General features: G+C 42.2%; 1 protein-coding gene across 1 annotated transcript in view; it reads right to left on the reverse strand.

Annotated features, from left to right (window-relative positions):
• The window catches only part of CPVL (carboxypeptidase vitellogenic like), a gene marked incomplete at both ends in the record, with an annotated part of 113,929 nt that extends 94,630 nt beyond the window's left edge, over nucleotides 1-19,299 (reverse strand). Inside the window, 2 exon segments of the mRNA XM_081243650.1 lie at nucleotides 11,999-12,114; nucleotides 19,134-19,299. Coding sequence (XP_081099776.1) covers nucleotides 11,999-12,114; nucleotides 19,134-19,299 — 282 coding nt within the window.
• Between the last annotated feature and the right edge of the window lie 2,589 nt (nucleotides 19,300-21,888).

The following is a 21,888-nucleotide window of genomic DNA, read 5'->3' on the forward strand; positions in this document are numbered from 1 at the left end:
ATGACATGATACTATACATAGAGAATCCTAAAGATGCTACCGAAAAACTACTAGAGCTAATCAATGAATTTGGTAAAGTAGCAGGATACAAAATTAATGTACAGAAATCTCTGGCATTCCTGTACACTAATGATGAAAAATCTGAAAATGAAATCAAGAAAACACTCCCATTTACCATTGCAACAAAAAGAATAAAATATCTAGGAATAAACCTACCTAAGGAGACAAAAGACCTGTATGCAGAAAATTATAAGACACTGATGAAAGAAATTAAAGATGATACAAATAGATGGAGAGATATACCATGCTCCTGGATTGGAAGAATCAATATTGTGAAAATGACTCTACTACCCAAAGCAATCTACAGATTCAATGCAATCCCTATCAAACTACCACTGGCATTTTTCACAGAACTAGAACAAAAAATTTCAAAATTTGTTTGGAAAAACAAAAGACCCCGAATAGCCAAAGCAATCTTGACAACGAAAAACGGAGCTGGAGGAATCAGGCTCCCTGACTTCAGACTATACTACAAAGCTACAGTAATCAAGACAGTGTGGTACTGGCATAAAAACAGAAAGATAGATCAGTGGATCAGGATAGAAAGCCCAGAGATAAACCCACGCACATATGGCCAACTTATCTTTGATAAAGGAGGCAGGAATGTACAGTGGAGAAAGGACAGCCTCTTCAATACGTGGTGCTGGGAAAACTGGACAGGGACATGTAAAAGTATGAGATTAGATCATTCCCTAACACCATACACAAAAATAAGCTCAAAATGGATTAAAGACTTAAATGTAAGGCCAGAAACTATCAAACTCTTAGAGGAAAACATAGGTAGAACACTCTATGACATAAATCACAGCAAGATCCTTTTGGACCCACCTCCTAGAGAAATGGAAATAAAAACAAAGATAAACAAATGGGACCTAATGAAACTTCAAAGCTTTTGCACAGCAAAGGAAACCATAAACAAGACCAAAAGACAACCCTCAGAATGGGAGAAAATATTTGCAAATGAAGCAACTGACAAAGGATTAATCTCCAAAATTTATAAGCAGCTCATGCAGCTCTATAGCAGAAAAACAAACAACCCAATCCAAAAATGGGCAGAAGACTTAAATAGGCATTTCTCCAAAGAAGATATACAGACTGCCAACAAACACATGAAAGAATGCTCAACATCATTAATCATTAGAGAAATGCAAATCAAAACTACAATGAGATATCATCTCACACCAGTCAGAATGGCCATCATCAAGAAATCTAGAAACAATAAATGCTGGAGAGGGTGTGGAGAAAAGGGAACACTCTTGCACTGCTGGTGGGAATGTGAATTGGTACAGCCACTATGGAGAACAGTATGGAGGTTCCTTAAAAAACTACAAATAGAACTACCATATGACCCAGCAATCCCACTACTAGGCATATACCCTGAGAAAACCATAATTCCAAAAGAGACATGTACCAAAATGTTCATTGCAGCTCTATTCACAATAGCCCGAAGCTGGAAACAACCTAAGTGTCCATCATCGGATGAATGGATAAAGAAGATGTGGCACATATATACAATGGAATATTACTCAGCCATAAAAAGAAATGAAACTTAGCTATTTGTAATGAGATGGATAGACCTAGAGTCTGTCATACAGAGTGAAGTAAGTCAGAAAGAGAAGGACAAATACCGTATGCTAACACATATATACGGAATTAAAAAAAAAATGTCATGAAGAACCTAGGGGTAAAACGGGAATAAAGACACAGACCTACTTGAGAATGGACTTGTGGATATGGGGAGGGGGAAGGGTAAGCTGTGACAAAGCGAAAGAGAGGCATGGGCATATATACACTACCAAACGTAAGGTAGATAGATAGTGGGAAGCAGCCGCAGAGCACAGGGAGATCAGCTCGGTGCTTTGTGACCGCCTGGAGGGGTGGGATGGGGAGGGTGGGAGGGAGGGAGATGCATGAGGGAAGGGATGTGGGAACAGATGTATATGTATGACTGATTCACTTTGTTATAAAGCAGAAACTAATAAAAAATAATAATATTTACGAAAAAATAAAAAAAATAAATAAATAAATAAAAATTAAAAAAAAAAATTAAGGCTCCCTTCACACTTCTATATGCAGAGGCTGATCATTTTTGGTTTAAGTAATGTGTTCTGTCATAATGGAAGTCATTAGTACCCCAAGTAAATGTCTTGAAATTCCCCCAAGTATGTTTGAATGGACTCCCATTTTGCCACACAGATCCCAGTTCAGCTGCTACACTAATGGTATTAATCAAGACAAAGCTTTTTACTCAAAGCAACTGGTTTTGTGCCTAGAATTGTTAACTAGGTACCTAACAACATTTTTAAATAGTATTTTAAAATTAGTTTATTTATTTTTGGTTGTTTTCAGTCTCCGTTGCTGCACGCGGGCTTTCTCTAGTTGCGTCGAGCAGGGTCTACTCTTCGTTGCGGTGCATGGGCTTCCCATTGCAGTGGCTTCTATTGTTGCAGACCACGGGCTCTAGGCACGTGGGCTTCAGTAGTTGTGGCATGCGGGCTCAGTAGTTGTGGTGCACAGGCTTGGCTGCTCCGCAGCATGTGGGATCTTCCCGGACCAGGGATCGAACCCGTGTCCCCTGCATTGGCAGGTGGATTCTTAACCTCTGCACCACCAGAGAAGTCTCCCTAATAACATTTAAATTCTACATACATACTCCCAACACATGCAAACAACTTGCTTAAGACATTCAGTGCTTTTCAGGGGAATTTTACTTACAGCCGTTGGTTTCGACCACTCACTTAAAACTTCCTATACAATGATTATTGCCACTGCACTCATTAATTTGAGCCAACTCACATCCCACTAGAATTCTCTTTACCTTTCTCCTCGTTAACCTTTCTACCTGGCTCTCATTCCTTCATGAGGTAATTCTGGCTTCTCTGTGCCTCCTTTAAGAAAGTTGGACATTAGAAGGAATGGGGGGAGGGTGTTAGAGAAAAGGCCTGACTTTCCTTTCTTAATGCATAGAAAGAAATTGCTGAAAAGGTTGCTTTCTTCTCCATGTTAAAATTTCATTTCTCAAAGGGAATCAGGCATGCAAAGGTTTCTTCAAAGACTGAATATATCTATGGATGGGATAATCTGTAATTTATCTTTTTAAGCTACTTTCTTTTTGATTTGTCTCACTCCACCTACCTTCTACTTTTCTAGGTCTCTGATGCCATTAGTACATAGCAAAGAGAAGATAAACAGTGAAAGTTAAGAAGATAAATGTCTGTGACCTCCACATCTTTACTGTTACTAGTGGATTTGTAGCCATCCGTGGTAGACATATTTTAAGAGATCTGTCCAGACCACATTCCCTTCTCTAAGAATTGACTCTCCATTCACCAATGGAAAGAGCCCATTAGCCATGTTTATTATCACATGACCTAGCAACCTCAGCCTCAGCTGACTGGACCAAGAAAGAACACCTGACCCAAACTGGGCCAATCACACTTTGCCCCCAGGAGAAGTGCTAGTTAATCTCTGTTGATTGCACAATCCAAGGACAGATAGGCTTGGAAACTGTAGGGCAGCCATCTTCTGCCAAATGCCTGTAGAAGCAAAGCAAAGTTGATCTGCAACGAAGCACAGATGAGTGATCCACTGGTCTTGACAGAATAAGGCTGAGACAGAAAGACTGGCTACCCTGGCTCCTGACGCCTTCTCAGCAAACACACAGTAATTTTTCTATTTTTTTAACTACTATTTTTTCAACCTGGAAACACTGACCTTCAATTCTGTTACAAGTTCTAGTGTTTGCCCTGGCCGCCATCAGCCATGAGTATCATATCCAGCCCAGGGCAAGAGTAGGGGCAGAATGCCAGAGGGGTCTGCTTCCCCCTGAGCCACTTCCTCAGTGTTCGCCAAATGCCTGCATGCTAGGCAGGCTTCCTGTGTCCACAAAGGAACAGGGAGATTTTAACATAAAGGGGTATTCATTATAATGGGAGCATAACCATAAATATATAAAGAGAACTCTAAAGCGTATCCTGGGCTGAGGGAGAATGTCCACGGATGGACAAACTCATAAGGTGGGGCGCGGCCCCCCCCAAGGCTACGGTCCAGACCTTGTTGGGTAGCTGAGAAGTTCACTGAGGTGCCCAGGCAAAGCTAGCCAACAACCCCTGGGCAAGTAGGAAAGGCCTCCTGGACAGTGGGCTGTGGTGGCAGGGCCGGGAGTGCAGAGGAAGTCAGGATGTTGGGAGCCTCCTTGCTTGAAGGAAGGCACACAACCAGGAGTGCACGGTGTCCACGTCAGGAGGGCTGTGGGAAGCCACTCTCCGGGACGCAGGTGGTCCAGGCTGGTGAGAGGGTGCCAGAGAAAGCTGGGCCGTAGGAAGCCTGCTCGCTGGCAAGACCTGGGATGAATGGTGTCTATGTGGCGAGGGCCATAGTCAGGTGGTCACTGGGACAGAGTCCAGACTGTAAGCTTGCTGAGGGTCTTCGCGGTCTGGGTGCCCAGCTAAGGCAGAGCGCCACTGGCTGTCCCTCCACACTCACTGCTGACAGACTGTGCAGCAGGGCCAAGAGAAAGCAAAACAGGACAAAGGGCCAGGAAAAGAAGCCAACTTCCTCCTGCAATGTCCCTCCAGCACCCTCTACTGACAAAGCTTAATATCGTGTTCACTGAAAATTCAATACATGTTAAGTTGATCAGTTATTATTTGAACATAGGGAGTATAAGAAAATACATTTGGAGATTACACTAGAGAAAAAATGCAGGAAATAGTCCATAGGGAACCTAGTGTGTTTAATAAAGTTGTTTAAAAATTTATAATAGATTATACTTGTTCGTGGAAACCAATCTGGAAAGCATAAAACAGACAGAAAAAACAAGTTGTTTTAATCCTCCTAGCCTAAAATCATTGTGAACATTTTGATAGCATTTGTATTCTTGCTTTTATATTATGATTTAATATGTAAATAGATTTGCTTTTGTCTTCAAAAAAAATATCGTGTTTGCTGAATAGGAAAAATGTTTCAAACTCTAGTATTGTGGAGTAGGTAAGAGGGTAGAATTGGAGCCGACAGGCAAAAAACAAAAAAAACTGTACAAAAAACACAAAAGCGCACCCACACATACACATACACAAAACCAAAAAAACTGGTACAGTAGTCACCACTCCAGAAGTTCTTTATGTCACAAGGTATCACAAACATCGCCCAAAAGTACATGACAAGAGGCTCTATGAGCTATCTAATGCTGTATAACACGTCTCTAAAATTTAGGGGCTGAAGACAATAATAATCACTTATTATCTCTCTTGCTTTCTGTGGGACAGGAATTTGGGGCTATCTGGCTGGACAGTTATGGCTCAGGGTCTCTCATGAGGTTGTAGTCAAGATATCAGCCGGGGCTGCAAGTTGTCTGAAGGCCTGACTCCAATGTTGACTGGAGGGTGGAGGCCTCACTTCCTCTCCAATAGAGTTTGTCCGTATCGCTGTTTTAGCATCCTTCCAGCATGGCATCTGGCTTCCCTCAGAGTGAGTGGTCCAAAACACCAAGGCAGAAGCAGCATTGTTCTTAATGGTCCAGGCTTGGAAGTCACACATCATCATTTCTGCTATTAATGTGTGGGTCACTAAGGCGAGCCTTGATTCAGTATGGAAGGGGACTCCACAGGAGAACACATACCAAGAAATGAAGATCACTGGGTACTCTCTTGAAGGCCAGTTACCACAGAGGCCACAAATTCAAGAGTTCATTCACAAACCAGAGTTCTCGGATGCTTTTATAACTTTGGTTGCACATTTAGGGATGTTTTGTAGGCAAGCCGACTAAAACTATAGATACCATAGAATGTAAGACTGGGAAGGGACCTTAGGAATCAACTTTAACATCTTTATTTCTCTATGAGAAAATGGGGGCTCAGAGAGTATAAATGCCCTGTCCCAAGTTGTACAGTGAGGAACCGCAGACCTGCAACTAGAATCCCAGTTTCTTGACCTCTAGTTCTCTCTTCCCAAATTCAAGTGCACTGACAACTGCGCTGGAATCACCGTGGAGCTTGATAGAAATACTGATCCCTGGGCCCTCTCCAGATCAAATGAATCAGAATCTCTGCTGGGAGGGGCCACACACTGAGCTGGGGAATCTATCATATTTGTAAAGCCCCACAGGTATGTCTGACGAGCTACAGAAAATTTGGGAGCTACTGCTCTCTACCACCCTGACTGTTACTGAAGCAGTCCAGACACCCAGAGGAGGGAGTGAACTGAGTTTGTGCAGAGGCCCCGTGGAGCCCGATTCCATGTCTGCACTCCCTGGGTGGGCTTTCCTACTGGCTTCCAGGGACCCTTGGGGACCTGCTCTCCTGCTCCCAGAGAGAATGCCTTCTGCTTTGGCCATGAGCATCAGAGTGGCTCACTGTCCCTGCACCGCACTGTGGATTTGTGGACCTGGACTGTGTTCGCCTAATCCCTGTGCTCTCTTGCTTTTCCTGGTGTCTGGTTAAGCAGGGTCAGCACCTGCCTGATCCCGAGAGGGAGGGAGCACCTCAAATGTTGCCTCCAGATGCCTCCCATGCCTCAGCCTATTCTGGCCTTGCTGACTCCTCCGTATGATACGGACCTTACCTTTCTCAACCACCCAATAGTCAGATTCCAGGAATCCCAGCCACTGTCCTCGGTTCAAGGAGCAAGATGGGGCCCTGAGTAAAGGGGCTTAGGCCCAACTCTCAACATCTCAGATTTTGACTCTATGACAGTTGAATAATCTACAGGTTTTAGCTAAATGCATCCAATAAATTACCTCTATTCCTATATCTATGAAACAAAGTTCAATGCTGGATATCTTTTTCCAATGAAAAGGATGCTAATATCAAAAATAATAATCCATATGCCTTTTTATATTCTTGAACATGAAAAATCCCAATTTCACTTTGTAATTTCCTTACCCAGTAACAATTAATCCACATTCTTGGCTGGCATCCAACTCCTTCCAGTTTGGAATTGCTCCTTATCTCTTGCCTTCTTTAAACTCCCCAACTGTGTCTGATTTTGTTCTATAGAGTATTTGTGTTAATACGAGGAAAACTAACAATAATAATGATGATGATGATAATAATGACATAATAACAGCCACTCTACTTACTATGTATCTAAGAGCAACTCAACTTACTATGTATCAGACACCATTCTGAGACTTTATCATATTATCTCATTTCTCTCAAAGCCATTGTACAGTAGGTATTTTGATTCTCATTTTAAAACAAGGAAACCAATGCTCAGAGAAGTGAAGAATGTGCCCAAGGAAGGTCATATTTGGTATAAGGAGTGGAGCCAAGGTTTTATCCAAGCCTGACTAACTCAAGAGCTATACTTTTCGCGGCTGTAATCTATTGCCTTTCATGACTAGTTTTCTCAGGATCAACATGGGATGATCAAGAGCAAAGATTTCTCCAACAGAGACCTCATTTTAAAATCTAATTCTGCCCATTTCTAGTTGAGTAACTTGGGGCTAATTATCTAATCTGTAATCCTCTTCATCTGTAAAATGAGGACAATAATTCCCTCCTCATGTGGTTTTAGTAAGGTCTTAAGAAGAAAATGCACAGTGCTTTATTAGCACATAGTCAACGTTCAGTTAAGAACAGCTATTTTAATTGTTAACATTTTTATTGGCTTCACTGTACTTTTTTTTTTTTTTTTGCGGTACGCAGGCCTCTCACTGTTGTGGCCTCTCTCGCTGCATAGCACAGGCTTCGGACACGCAGGCTCAGCGGCCATGGCCCACGGGCCCAGCCACTCCGCGGCACGTGGGATCCTCCCGGACCGGGGCATGAACCCGTGTCCCCTGCATCAGCAGGCGGACACCCAACCACTGCACCACCAGGGAAGCCCTGTACTTTTTTAAAATAAATTTATTTATTTATCTTTGGCTGAGTTAGGTCTTTGTTGCTGCACGCGGGCTTTCTCTAGTTGTGGCGAGCAGGGGCTACTTTTCATTGCGGTGCGTGGGCTTCTCATTGCAGTGACTTCTCTTGTTGCAGAGCATGGGCTCTAGGCATGCGGGCTTCAGTAGTTGTGCCTCGTGGGCTCTAGAGCGCAGGCTCAGTAGTTGTGGTGCATGGGCTTAGTTGCTCCGTGGCATGTGGGATCTTCCTGAACCAGGGATTGAACTGGTGTCCCCTGCATTGACAGGCGGATTCTTAACCACTGAGCCACCAGGGAAGCCCTTCATTGTACTTTTTATTCCATGCAAAGTGCCTATTAATTTCTCTTGTAGATTGCTTCCCTAACTGCACACCGATTTCAAGTTCTGGAAACCATTATGCACTGATTTGTATATATAACAGGGGAGCTTCACAGAAATAACAGGAAAAGAAAATTAATTTCAGAAACAGCAGTCCAAAAAAATACTCAGAGGATGTTACAAGTGTGGCATCCTTCCTGGGTTTTTCATTTTCTCTACCTTCAGTTTTTTTAAGGGGTCACTTCTCTCCTGATGATCATATCAGCTGCTTCCCTGTGACAGGAAACAAACTAGTATTTCTGCCAAATGAAAGGAACTCTCTCCCATCTCGGTGACCACTGCTTCTCCTTCTCGCATGCTTTATCTCCTTCACCTAAACTTGCCTGGTCCATAATTTACAGCCTGACTGGCTCGGCAGGAATGGTTGCCTTGAGGCCTCGGAGACCTGACTGTGCGTGTGGGCTCCCCTGTAAAGAGGTCTTGGAAAAATCTATCCCAGCTGCCATGTGGTGACACCTAGTACCGTCTGTGGTGACAGCTGTCAATGGTGCCATCTTTTCATCTCTGCCTCTTCCTGAAGCTCAGTCTATCATTTCCAACAGAATACTATGTGTTTAAGCATCTTCTTTCCTACTGTGGTGGTGGTGTTTTTATGTCTTCTGGGATCATCTTAGAATGTATTTAGGGCTATAATTCTGGGCCCAAAAGAACATAATCTGGTCAGGGGGTACATAGGTAGGTCTTCATTTAATTAAAAGGGGGGCCCCAATAGCACAGTTATTGTTTACTGCAGGGGGTTTCAGTCTGGAAACCAGGAGTGGGTATAGCAGACCCTAAGCCCACTTCCCTGACTAGCTTTATAGTCCCAGAGAATCACCAATGTCCTAGGTAAAGCTGTTCACCTCTCAGAGGCAACCTAAAAAGGAAAAGACTGGGTCTTTGTTTGGTTTTCATTTGATCACTTCCCTCAACATTAATTGCTGTTTTCACAAATCTGGATCATTACTAAAAAAAAAGCCACCATGTAGAAGTCAATGGGGAACTTACTGGTATCATAACCAGCCACCGAAGAAGAAGAGAGAGTAAGGAATCAGGTTTGGCAGGGCTGGGGTGGAGGTGGGAGAGGCAGAGGGTGCAGCAGAGGTGTGGAGCCCGGCAGGACTTAGAGGAATACCAAGCAGGATTAGGAGTGCTGACCCCACAGGCTGCACTCACCGCCTCAGTCCTCCATTCTAGCCCTCATCCTAGGCGGATGCGTGGGACAACATATCACCTCTATCAGGGTTTGCCTGCCCTAGGTGTTTCCAATAAAAGGAGTGTGGGCCACTTTGGGGCCAGGAGCATTGAACCCAGGGTGGTAGCCTGTAGGCTACAGTGATGGTTTCTCAAGTGTGGTCCACCTGCTAATTCTACAACTTGCTGGCCTCTCCCAGTTTACAAGTCAGAATCTCTGGGGGAACGTGAAGATCATTCCTAAGTACAATAAAATGTGAGGACCACTGAGAGAGAACATACTGCAAATCACTAATCCAGGGAAAATTTTCAAGTATCCATTTTGCACAGAATAATGGCCTCCAAAGATGTCACATCCCAAACCCCAGAATGTGTGAATATGTTAAGCTACGTGGTAAAGGGGTATTAAGGTTGCAGATGGAATTAAGGTTGCTAGTCAAATGACATTAAAACAGGGAGAGTATCCTGGATTATCCAGGTGGGCCCAAAGTAATCCCAAGGGTCCTTAAATGAAGAGGGAGGCAAAAGACAAGAGGCACAGAAGGTGATATGAGTATGGAGTCGGCCAGAGTGATGCAATGTGAGAAGGATTCAACTCACTGATGGGACAACATATCACTTTGGAGAAAAGGAGCCATGAGCCATGCTTCTTTGGGGAAAGGAGCCATGAGCCAAGGAATGCCAGCAGCCTCTATAGAAACTGCAAAAGGCAAGGACATGCATTCTCCCCTGGAGCCTCCAGAAGGACCACAGCCTTGCTGACACCTTGATTTTAGGCCAGTGAGACCGGTGTTGGACTTCTGACCTCCAGAACTGTGAAATAATAAATCTGTGTTGTTTAAGCCACTAAATTTGTGCAAATTTGTACAATAGCAATAGAAAACTAATACAACTCCTATCCATGATAAATGCCTGTATTCATGATAAATGCCTGTATTCAATGATATGGATAGTTGTGATATCACAAACCATACAGTATGGTTTCTGAAAGGCATGGAGTTTAAGGGACTTCCAAGAACATGAAGAAAATTTCCCCCTGTTAAAAACAGGTCATCTTTCCAGGCTGAATTTATCTCCTCAAGATAGCTGTGCTGGATATTGGGATATTTACTTGGTTGCTTCTGAAGATCCAGTCTCTACTCTGCTCTGTGCCCTGGTAGGCAGATCTCTATGGACCAGACTCCCTTGCCCTTTGGTTTCCAGCTGGGTTCCCCCAATGGGAGGTACCAGCAGGAGAGTCTAGAGGTCACTCAGGTACCAGCCTTGCACTTGTACAACCCTGAGAGTGAGTCTCTCCTTAAATTTTGTGCTCTAGGCACCCTACTTGCCTCACTCAACAGTAACAATGAGGAAGAAATATGTAAGGGGTCCAGGAGAAGCCTTCCCAGAGTGGGTGACAGCCTGAAAACTGCTATGAGCTCCAACTATAAAGTATCTAGAATTCCTCCCCATTTCTTATATGCCTCCTTCCACCCACAACTACCTGGTGAACTGTCAGAGGCCATGGCTGAGAAAGTAGAAATGAAAAATTAAGAAAATACGATCCAACAATACCAAGAGAAGCAATTTAGTTCAAGCAATTTACCCAGTCATTATATATGCAGTGCTGTTATATGCAAATCACATGCAAATATAAATACTACCCTCCATAGGAGGGTAACCTTTTTTTGTTTTCTCTGGCTTCTAAAGCAAATTCAATTTGGAAAATAAAAATAGAAAATTACCCCGTGTTGGGATAAAATTTGTTTATGCATCTCACTACCTCTTACAATAACCCCAATAGTATCCATAAGCCTAAAGTAATTTGTTCCTGCTGAAGAACTGTGTGACCTTGACGTGAGCTAAACAGAATTGCTAAAGTACAAGCATATATGAACCTGTGTCTGTATGGATGTGAGAAGGTAAATAGCCCCCTCATCCAGAAAGCCATCCTGGGTCACTGGTCCTCCCCACCCCTCCCCTAAAGGCCCACAGAGTGAGTTCAATTCTCTCTCCTCTGTACCCCCACAGAGCACTACTCAGTAAATGGGTATTGATGCATGAAGGAGTGAGTGTAAGAATGATAACTGGCACAGCAAAATCCATAGACAGAGCAGCCAAATAAGACTACAATTGACTAAATTTAAACAGGCTTAGACATGCATCACCTGTGAACTTCAGGAATCTCCCCACTCCTTGTCCTTCCTTGGCTCCCCAAGGCCCAACCCTGCCCTAAAGTATTTTTAGAACAAAACAACAAAAAGATAGGAAGAAGACTGTGGCAGGAAGAAGGTGGCAGCATTAATATTCTGAACAAGGCTGCAAGGAATTTAAAAGCCGGACCTCCCCCACTAACGTTTGTTTCCTGCACATAAACAGGAACACCACGCAGAGTCACTGGCACTTATTTTTAGAAAAAAAAAATCTAAAAGATTTAAAAGAAAAGAAAAGCACCCTTAGGTTGGTTGTAGACCAACGTTTCTACCTGAAGCAACAGAGTCAGCTCTTGAGCATCAGTGTCCTGTGAGGGCGCTGTTGCAGGCCTACCTGAGCTGGAAAGAACCAGAAGAAAAGGCCGCTGTAAGTCTTATTCACAGTGATGTAGCCGGAATAACTCATCAAATTCCATCCTGGGAAAGGAGCCACCGAGCTCAACCGTCTCCCTAGTGGGGGAAAAAAAATTTACCCGAGGATTAGACAAATAATAAATACGGGGTGAGCCATCTCCATCTTGGCCAGACTTCTCCCAGGGGCCAGGTCTGGAATGAAGTGATCAGAAAGGCTACAAGGGGATTGGTATAAAGGTGTTTACTGGTAGCAGCCTGCCCTGGCCAGTGCCACATATTCAAAATTCACCATTTAGCCAAGGGCAAGTGACATTTTAAACCTTGTTTTTTGGTTCATATCTTATGAACTATAATAAGATTTTTTTTTTTCAGAAGAAAAGAAAATCACCTATCCTCAGCTCCACTCTAAAGAGTAAACCAAGGTGTTCACATGGGGCTACCTGGAAGGCCAAGGCAGGATAAAGTCACCTAACCACAAAAGGTGGGGGTGGGGGGTGAAAGAGAAATAACAGCTAAGGAGCTCTCAGCCTGGGGGAGGCCTGTGTTCTCCACACTCTTCTTGTGGTGAAAGCAAAGGGCCTGTCACTTCCACTAAGGGAAATGGGCCGGGCATGTGGGGAGTAAGAATAACTGGGGCTGGCTGGGGAGGGTGGGGAGAGGCAGGCAGTGAGACTGTGGGTGATCATGTGGCTACTCAGAAGGAGCCAAATAGGACAAGAGGCAGCTGTAGAGGGCAGAGGTCCTGGTTTTCTAAGGGCAGCAAAAGGATAGGGACAGGGAGGAGGAAAGAGGGAATGCTCAGAGAGGTGAAGCACCCAGGAGTAAACAATACTATTATCAATAGAACTAACACCTATAAGGCCACTATACTAAGGGCTTTACATTACGTGGTAGGTAAAATTATTATCTCCACTTTACAGATGAGAAAGCTGAAGCACAGAGAGGTTAAGTAACTTGGCCAAGGTCACACAGCTAGTAAAGGAGAGCTGGGATTTAAACCCAGAAGTCGGGCTGTGGAGTTAGCCCCTGCCCCTACCCTGCTACACTGCATCTCAGCTAGAGAGTTAGTCAAAAGGTATGAGAAGCAGGGAATGGAGGGGGAAGCAGTGATTAGGAAAGGAGTGGAGAAGGAACAGTAAACAGGTAGGAAGCAGGGTGTGGTGGGGAAGTCTGGGTGAAGAAGAGTCCTTTAGGGGGAACAAAGCAAAGTGTCCCCAATAGAAACAAAATTGTTCAAGAAAAGCTACTTAAGTCTGAGACTTATTAGTAGACAGTAGGTAAGGAAGCTCAATCCTACTCATGTGCCACCAACTAAAGATGTCTTCAGTGGGGTACCAGAGCCCATGGGCCCTGGAGTGCTAATTGACATCTCTTCCCAACTCGGCGTTCAGTGACAGCACAGATAGGATGCAGGAAGCCATGGTGTCAATGTGGATACTGATTTGTCCACCCTGGGCTTTGTGTGAGGATCAAATGAAAACATGCATATGACCCTTGAGCACAGAGATGGACATAAAATAAGGGCTCAGGCAGAGAGGGATGATTCTCATTAGCCTGTGGGCCACCCCAAGAATAGTCTAGAAGACTTTGCCTTTTTGGGGCTCAGTCCAGTTCCCTAGCAAAGATTGTCTAATCCAACCTCTTTACCTCTTCCCCATTCTCTTCCCAATGAGATCTATCCCTCCCCACCAAAAAAAAAAAAAAGGCAAAGAACAAAGGAAGATTTTAAGGGAAAGAAAAGGGAGATGTTTCGGGGAAAGTGGTATGGGCCTGCCCTTCCCATCCCCCACCCTTCCCTCTTCCCATCTTTGCTTCCACTCTCAATTAGCCCACAGAAAGATCACCTCCAGGGCTGGGCAGCCTTTAAAACACTTCTTTTGGCCTTTTTTTTTTAATTGAGGTGTAATTGACATACAACATGACATTAGTTTCAGATATATAACATGATTGAATATTTGTATATGTTGTGAAATGATCACCGCAATAAATCTAGTTAACATCCGTCATCACACACAGCTACAAATTCTTTTCTTGTGATGAGGACTTTTTTTTTTTTTTCTTTTTCTTTTTGCGGTATGCGGGCCTCTCACTGCTGTGGCCTCTCCCGTTGCGGAGCACAGGCTCCGGACGCGCAGGCCCAGCGGCCATGGCTCACGGGCCCAGCCGCTCCGCGGCATATGGGATCCTCCCAGACCGGGGCACGAACCCGTATCCCCTGCATCGGCAGGCGGACTCTCAACCACTGCGCCACCAGGGAGGCCCACCTGATGAGGACTTTTAAGCTCTACTCTCTTAGCAACTTCCAAATAGCAAGACAGTATTATTAACTACAGTTCCCGTGCTGTGCATTACATCCCTGGAACTTATGTCTTTTGTAGCTGGTAGTTTGTACCTAAAACACTTCTGAAATATTTTTCACAAAACTATTCATCTTCTCAAAATCCAACAGAGATCCCCCCCCAAAAAGGAGGGCAGAGAACCAAAGGCTGAAGCGTTGGGAATGAGTGAGATGTGAATCCCAGAGGGCTAAGTGAGCATTTGAGAAAGACAGAGAAAAATGAGAAAGGTCAAAGTGGAATGAGAAAAAGAGAAAACATATAACAGAAAGGAGCTGGAGGGAATGGACTATGGGAGATGGGGGGATTGAATCAATCTATCTCTCTTGAGACCAGCACAACACAAGGTCCACTGGCCTGCTCTGAAAATGACTCAGATGCGTACCCAGTCCTCCCTTTCTGAGCATTGTAAAGTTGTTTCTCTGCTGCCTTATACTGACTGGGGTATACTTTCTACCTTCCCTCCTGGATCAGGGGCTATTGGGAAGCAGGGAATTTGTCTTGTTTATCTTTGTACCCCCAGGAACACAGTATGCTGATTTATACACTTAAGACATTCGATACACATCTGTTAATGAATAAATGTGAATGAATGAACTAAAACATGACACACTGGCAATGCACTAGGATTAGCTTATTTCTACAAAAACCTCCTAAGGCAGGCAGGCCTTATTAAGATCTCAAGAAATTTAGAAAAACTTTTCTCTGCCCCACAAAACAGTGTTTCATCCTGTTTTAAATTTTAAATTTCCTTCAACTAAACCCCAGTAAAATAAAAGATCTTTCAACTAAATTGAGTTTTTGCATTTTCAAATGTCCCCAATCATCCTTCTAGAATCTATTAATGGAATGTGGAAAATAAACTCCCAAGATGGAGGAGTTTCTTTCTTCCTGGAACCGTGACTCATAATACAAATGTTGAAAACAGTTGAAAAAAGGAAAAAGGTTTTCTTTGAAGCGACTTCACTTCCTACTTGTTATTTACTGTGCTTACCAGTGCTTGTAAGAGTAACACTTTCAAAAAAATTAGAGTATGACCAAAGAAGGGCTCGAACCAGTTAATCAGGCACTTCATATTTGCAAAGACTTGCATCATCATCAGAATGGACAGGACACTACCAGGCCATAAGTAATAATAAATTAAGACCTAATAGCAAAATAGTCTTTAAAGTTGGTGAAAAGGCAGTGTCTGGAAACATGCTAAAACTGGCCTCCTACATTCATTTTGTTTCAGAGAGTGAGGATTTATTCTAGCTGCAGAGAAAGCAAACATGCAATTACAGTTACATAAAACTAAGCCAGTTAGTTTATGTTGGGGATTTTCTAAAAAATTAAAATTTCCCTTGTCTTTTTGTGAATTACTGTTTATCTCAAAAATGTTCCATTACGGTATTAAGACTCATGTTCCTAAGATTCTGACAGACTTGATAAACAAAAGGGATTCAGCGGAGTGAGCTGACCATCTGTCCAGAGCTTCCTGAACTTTCAGTAAAGCGGATGAATACAATTATCCTTAATTGTGTTCTCAGGACTGCAGTTGAATACCCAGATGTACCTGATTTTGGATTAGCCATTTAAAATTCTGTTCAAAGATTTTTGACAGAACTTTAGAAAGTGACATTACACCAGATTTAATATTTTAAATGTTGTCACTCCTCAGATGGTGATCTATCAGGCTTAGCACAAAAAAGGACAGAAGATAAAACTATCTCCCTCAGAACCTTTCTTTACTACTGCTGACACCCATGACCGTGAAATGCTTGTAGGCAAGAAATCCAGGAACGGGAGGGATGTGGACAATCTCTCAGGCAGATTTCTCTGTATTCTTTGCACTTGTTCTACCAGATGTACGATTCAGAGACACCATGGCCATGTTGCCTTAATGCTCTGTTTAAGCTGTCTTACTCAGTATGCACAGGTCCTTTCTTTTTTCTTTTTTTTTTTTTTTTTTGCGGTACGCGGGCTTCTCACTGCTGTGGCCTCTCTCGTCACGGAGCACAGGCTCCGGATGCGCAGGCTCAGCGGCCATGGCGCACGGACTCAGCCGCTCCGTGGCATGTGGGATCCTCCCAGACCGGGGAACGAACCCGTGTCCCCTGCATCGGCAGGCGGACTCTCAACCACTGCGCCACCAGGGAAGCCCCACAGGTCCTTTCTTATTTGCCCAAATCTTACCCTACACCCTCAAGTCTGGTCACATAGCACAGTGTTTCATACCTCAGGCTCTGGAGTCAGCAGAGATAGGTTTTTTTTTCTTTTTTTTGCGGTACGCGGGCCTCGCACTGCTGTGGGCTCTCCTGTTGCGGAGCACAGGCTCCGGACGCACAGGATCAGTGGCCATGGCTCATGGGCTCAGCCACTCCGCGGCATGTGGGACCTTCCTGGACGGGGGCACGAACCCGTGTCCCCTGCATTGGCAGGCAGACTTTCAACCACTGCGCCACCAGGGAAGCCCGAGAGATAGGTTTTAATTCCAGATCTGCCACTTACTACCTTTAAATGGTCCTGGGCAAGACACGTAATTTCTCTGGGCTTTAGTTTTCTCATTTGTAAAATGGGAACAATAAGCATTCATTTTTCATTAGAGTTGCTATAAGGATTAAAAGAGCTAATTTGTGTAAAGCATAACACCTGAAACATAGGTCTCAAATTTAAATTCTACAAATATTTATTGAGTGCCTATTACATACAGCCACTGTGCCAGGTACTCGGGATACAATTACTACTAAATGTTAGCTATTTATTGCTATTATTCTTACTACTACTACTACTACTACTTTCTATCTGGATTATGCCAACCAACAGGGATAGCTTCCTTCTAAAAATTTCCAGCATGCCTTCCTCAAATGTAATACTTTAGAACTTTAGTATGCATTGCCTGATTCCTTAATTGTTTCATGCGTGTGCATCTGGTCACTCCAAAAGAGGACAAGCTTCTTAAACAAAGGAAAATAAATTATAGCAGGTGAATTACAGAGCGCAAGTCAGAAAATTTGGGTCTTAGACCCATCTCTACTACTATTACCTGTGTCCCCTTGGGCAAGTCATGTAAAATATTTGAGTCTCAAACTCCTCATCTGTGAATTGGCAGGGTTTGGTTATGAGTATTTAACTCCTTTTCAGCTCTAAACGAAATGATATGCTTTGATTTACTGTGAATAAACATAATCTAAGTCATCAGTATCCATGGAAGCCAAAAGGAAGGCATATGATCCAGTTTGGTGGATTTGGGTTAATGATATTTTGCCTCTTCATTTATGCCTAGTGATATCAGCCTATGCCATTGGGCTACCATCTTTTCATGACTTTTCTACATCAAGCAAAAATGAGTCTCTAAAAAAAAAAGAAGACTACACAGCCTCACTACATTATCACTGACTATATTATCCAAGTTTTTCATCTTTTCTTAGAAAAGAGATGGTGAAACATGGAGCCAATGTATATTTCAGACAAAGATATATGAGCAGGACTCCAATGCACCCTTAAGAGGGGAGAATATTTTAGTTTTAAATCGAACCAAAGACAAAAATGATGACAGCCTATTGACTATGAGAACTAAAGAAAAGTTGCTTTATTTTAAACTTCCAAACAGAGTATATACATTTATTTTAGATCTTTAAAATGATCATTTCCCTAAAATTTCCTGTTTCAGTTCCACATTCCCATGAAATCTACCAACTTATCAGCCTCATAAGCATTAACTCTGCCTTCCCACCTATGACTAAGGATAAACTCTGAAGTAAACACCAAGATCTCCATCCATGGATGCTCATCTCCTTCAAGAAAATGTTCCACAACAGACGTCCCACCCCAATCAACTTTCCCCTCTCTACTGGACTACTTCCATCATTATCTCCTACCCTCCGTACCTCTCTTCCTGACCCTTCCTGACTCCGTAACTCCCTCCAGCCACCACCCCATTTCTCTGCTCCCTTTTACAAACAGCTCTGCCTATATACCAGTTTATAGTTCAGGAGTGTCCTGAGGTCCAGAAAGATTACATAATTGATCCTACACAGTGATTTACCTAAGCATGAAGAAGCATTAAGGGCAGAGGCACGTCATAATTTTTAGTCTCTGATGACATCAGAAGACACTTTTTTTGTACTAATAATAGAAAAACCCACAAACTCTAAAGAAAAGCCATCAGCAAACACTAATATTTAGAGAGCAATTTACAGGTTATAAAGAGTTTTCACATGCATTTCCTCATATGATTCTTTTAACATCCCTGAGACTTGGGTGGGTTGTTTTTTCTCATCTTATTAATGAGGAAACTGAGTCCTAGGATGTTCAGGTAACTTACCAGGCAAAGGGGCCCAGCACAGTGGCTGTGAGCTTAGACTTTGGAATGAAGCTGTCTGGGTGTGAATCCTGCATCTACCAGCTGGTGTCTGTATGACTCTGGCAAGTAACTTCATCTCCTTCTGCTTTAGTTTTCTTGTGTGTAAAACAGATGCACTTCCTGGCTTGCTGCGATGCTAAAATGATTTTTATATCAAATGCTTGGAAGCAGTAACTGACACGTAGTAACCAATTGTAGACAGGCCCTATACTAGTTTTATAAATAGATATGCAGGGACTCAACCACTGGTTAATCTGACCCTGATGAACTTTCATTTTAGCTCTAAACTCTGATACTATATGACACCAAATCATTAATATTTGAAATAAAACAATTGAGTAAAATACTAGAATGTATTTTGGATCCTGTGAGACAACTGCTAAAAAAAACCCCAACTGTTGAAACTATACCAGTGGTTTCTGATTTAAACTTACCTTCTGCAAACTTCCCAGCTTCAATATAAGGAGTTAGAAATAATGGCTGTCCTGGATCTCCTTTATGTGGTGTGGAAACATGGGATTTTCTGTATAAGGAGCGAAACAGCCCATCACCACCAGGGCTGAGCACCAACACGGCCAGCAAAGCAAGCGCCTTCCACATGGCACCAACCGTTCTGTCTAGACCTGGGATGGAAACAATAACATTCCACAAATAAATACAGGGTAAATATTTACCAAGTCCCTTTACACGCAAGACATTCATTTAGTTACTCAAAGAAAAAAATATATAAAGCTCTTTGCTAAGTACCTTAGATACAACCTAAATAAGATAGACCCAATCCTTGCTCACCCTGAAATTAACAGTCTAATGGAAGGCTATTCAAGGGATTTAAAATGCAACTAAAGAAAAGATTTATATTTCTAAAACTGTGGTCTGGAAAGTAAATTTGATGAAGGATTAAATGAAGCATCAAGACAGCAGGGACTCTGTAAATAGATCATGAAATGAGTGGGAGAGACAGTCATCTGCTACAGGCAGAGGACTGAGAACACATTTCAGGCCAAGAGAACCTAGGAAGGCCTTACCAAGGTCGGAGGTGAATAAAAGGTGGGTGGAACTCAGCTAGGCAGAAGAAATGGGGAAGGCATCATTGGTGGGAGGCACAGCTTGAGAAAAGGTGAGACCTGAGTTGTCCCTGGGCATTTTGCATGTGATTTCTGGTCACTTTTCTATCTCTTACAAATCACTAAACTTTGCATCCAAGAACAAAACAGAAAGAAAGAGAGAGGGAGGGTCCTACAACAATTTTCAGGCCCCTGCCCCTATAGCTAGCTGACAAATGAACTCAAGAGTTAGACTTCACACTTCATTAACACAAAGCTTTCCAAGGATCTTCCACTCTGATGTTTGCTTAGAGTATTCATCTGAGCTGATAATAATAATGGCGTAAAATTGTACGGTGATTTCTCTAAACCTGTAAACACATAAATTGTATTTACAATGGGCTTTCCCATGTATTTTTAGCTGATTTGAACATCCTAATAAACCAAGCAGGAAAGCAAGGATTATTATCATCAATCTTAGACAAAGAAAACTTGACTCAAAGGAGTGCCTTATCCATGGACATCAAAGTAGAGAAATAGGAACTAGTATGCAATCAGGGCCGGGACCCAGGTAAGGTGAGTCTGGTGCAGATGCAGCGTGGGAACTCGTCTTTTTTTTAATTTTGAGACTTTGTCTATTGTGGGGAATTTTGTACTATTTTTGATTTTTTCAAATATTGCATTAAAATACTATTTATCTTGATTACTGAGTTTTTTGGCACTCTTAAATTTTATATCCAAGGCAGGCACCTCACTTGCTTCCCCTTAATCCTGACTCTGCTAAGTATTATAATGCCTACATCAGTGCTATTACATTACTCTGCACTGCTGCTAGTTAAATACTCTGCTCACTCAGATCTCTGGATGCAAAAAGAAGTATACAATTTATGCAAATATAATGCCCACTTTTGACTGTTCAGTGCTTTAAAATACAAAGCCACTAAAACACCTTAAAAACTCAAAATGTGTAGAAATCTATTAATCACATGCTTATCACAACCCAACTTGGCATAATAGGAAAATATTGCTTGTAGCAAATTTAAAAAGCTTTTCAGCCACATTTCCCCAATAAGATAAAAGTTTATAATTATAATTTGATTGAATACATAATCCTTGTCAAGTCTTTCATGGTTAACTTAATAGAACCCCCCAGACTTAATGTAAACAAGCTCAACCAAATAGAGTATGTAGCTAAAAAATGCTTTTCTCTATTATTTACTATAATAAGGAACAAAATGAATTTAGAAACTAAATTTAGGTTCTGAAGAAGCCCAAGGGTAATTTAATGATCACTATGGCACTGATAATACATTTTTCTTAAATTATGAGAACTTGTTATGCTAACGTTTTACTAACAGCTACTTTCAAGGAATGCTTGAATCAACAATCTTACTCTCTAACAGGTTCGCAGGGAAAAAAAAAATCTGTGGTATTAAAAACATATTGGAAGAAGCTCTTCCATTAAGAGGTTTTTTCCCATGGGCAGAAACAAGAAACTAATCATACCATCTAATTTCTCAATCTTTCTGCTGCAAACATCCAGCCCCCGTTAATGGAAGTCATTAATATTTAAATAACCAGCACTTCTTCTGTAAGCAGATGTTGACTCAAAGATGTTAAAGACAGAAAGGTAAAACCAGTCTCGTTTTAACTGACATAAATCTAACACATAAAAGTAAGAGTTGGGTCAATTTAGGAGCTCCCATTGACATTTAATCAAATAACTATTAGAGTCATGGCTTCCCATGTAGGTGAATTAAAGCAACAACATACATCATTTCACTGTTTCATTTAATGGTCAGAATTCCTGAACTGTGCTTAGCTGTCATCTCTCCTAATGAAAACGAAAGCCATATCATGAATGGAGAAGTGTTTCTCTTTTTTTAACATCTTTTACAAATGTTTTTGCCTATCCTAAATTAGCCAGAATCTTTTTATTTATTGAATATTTATTGAGTACTTTCTAAACTAATAAACCCTGTACTGGAAGTTATTGCCCACAGAGAGTGAAAAAAAAATTATTAACCCTACACTGTATAACGTGTCTACTTGAAGTGATATGAGAACATTCGTGCTATTTCCAGTTCAAATACATCCTACTGAAGGATTCAGGCAAACTGTTCCTCTTAATAAATGTTCAGAAACA

This window comes from Mesoplodon bidens, assembly GCF_964165515.1.
Source record: "Mesoplodon bidens genome assembly, chromosome: 9".
NCBI classification, from domain to species: Eukaryota; Metazoa; Chordata; class Mammalia; order Artiodactyla; family Ziphiidae; genus Mesoplodon; species Mesoplodon bidens.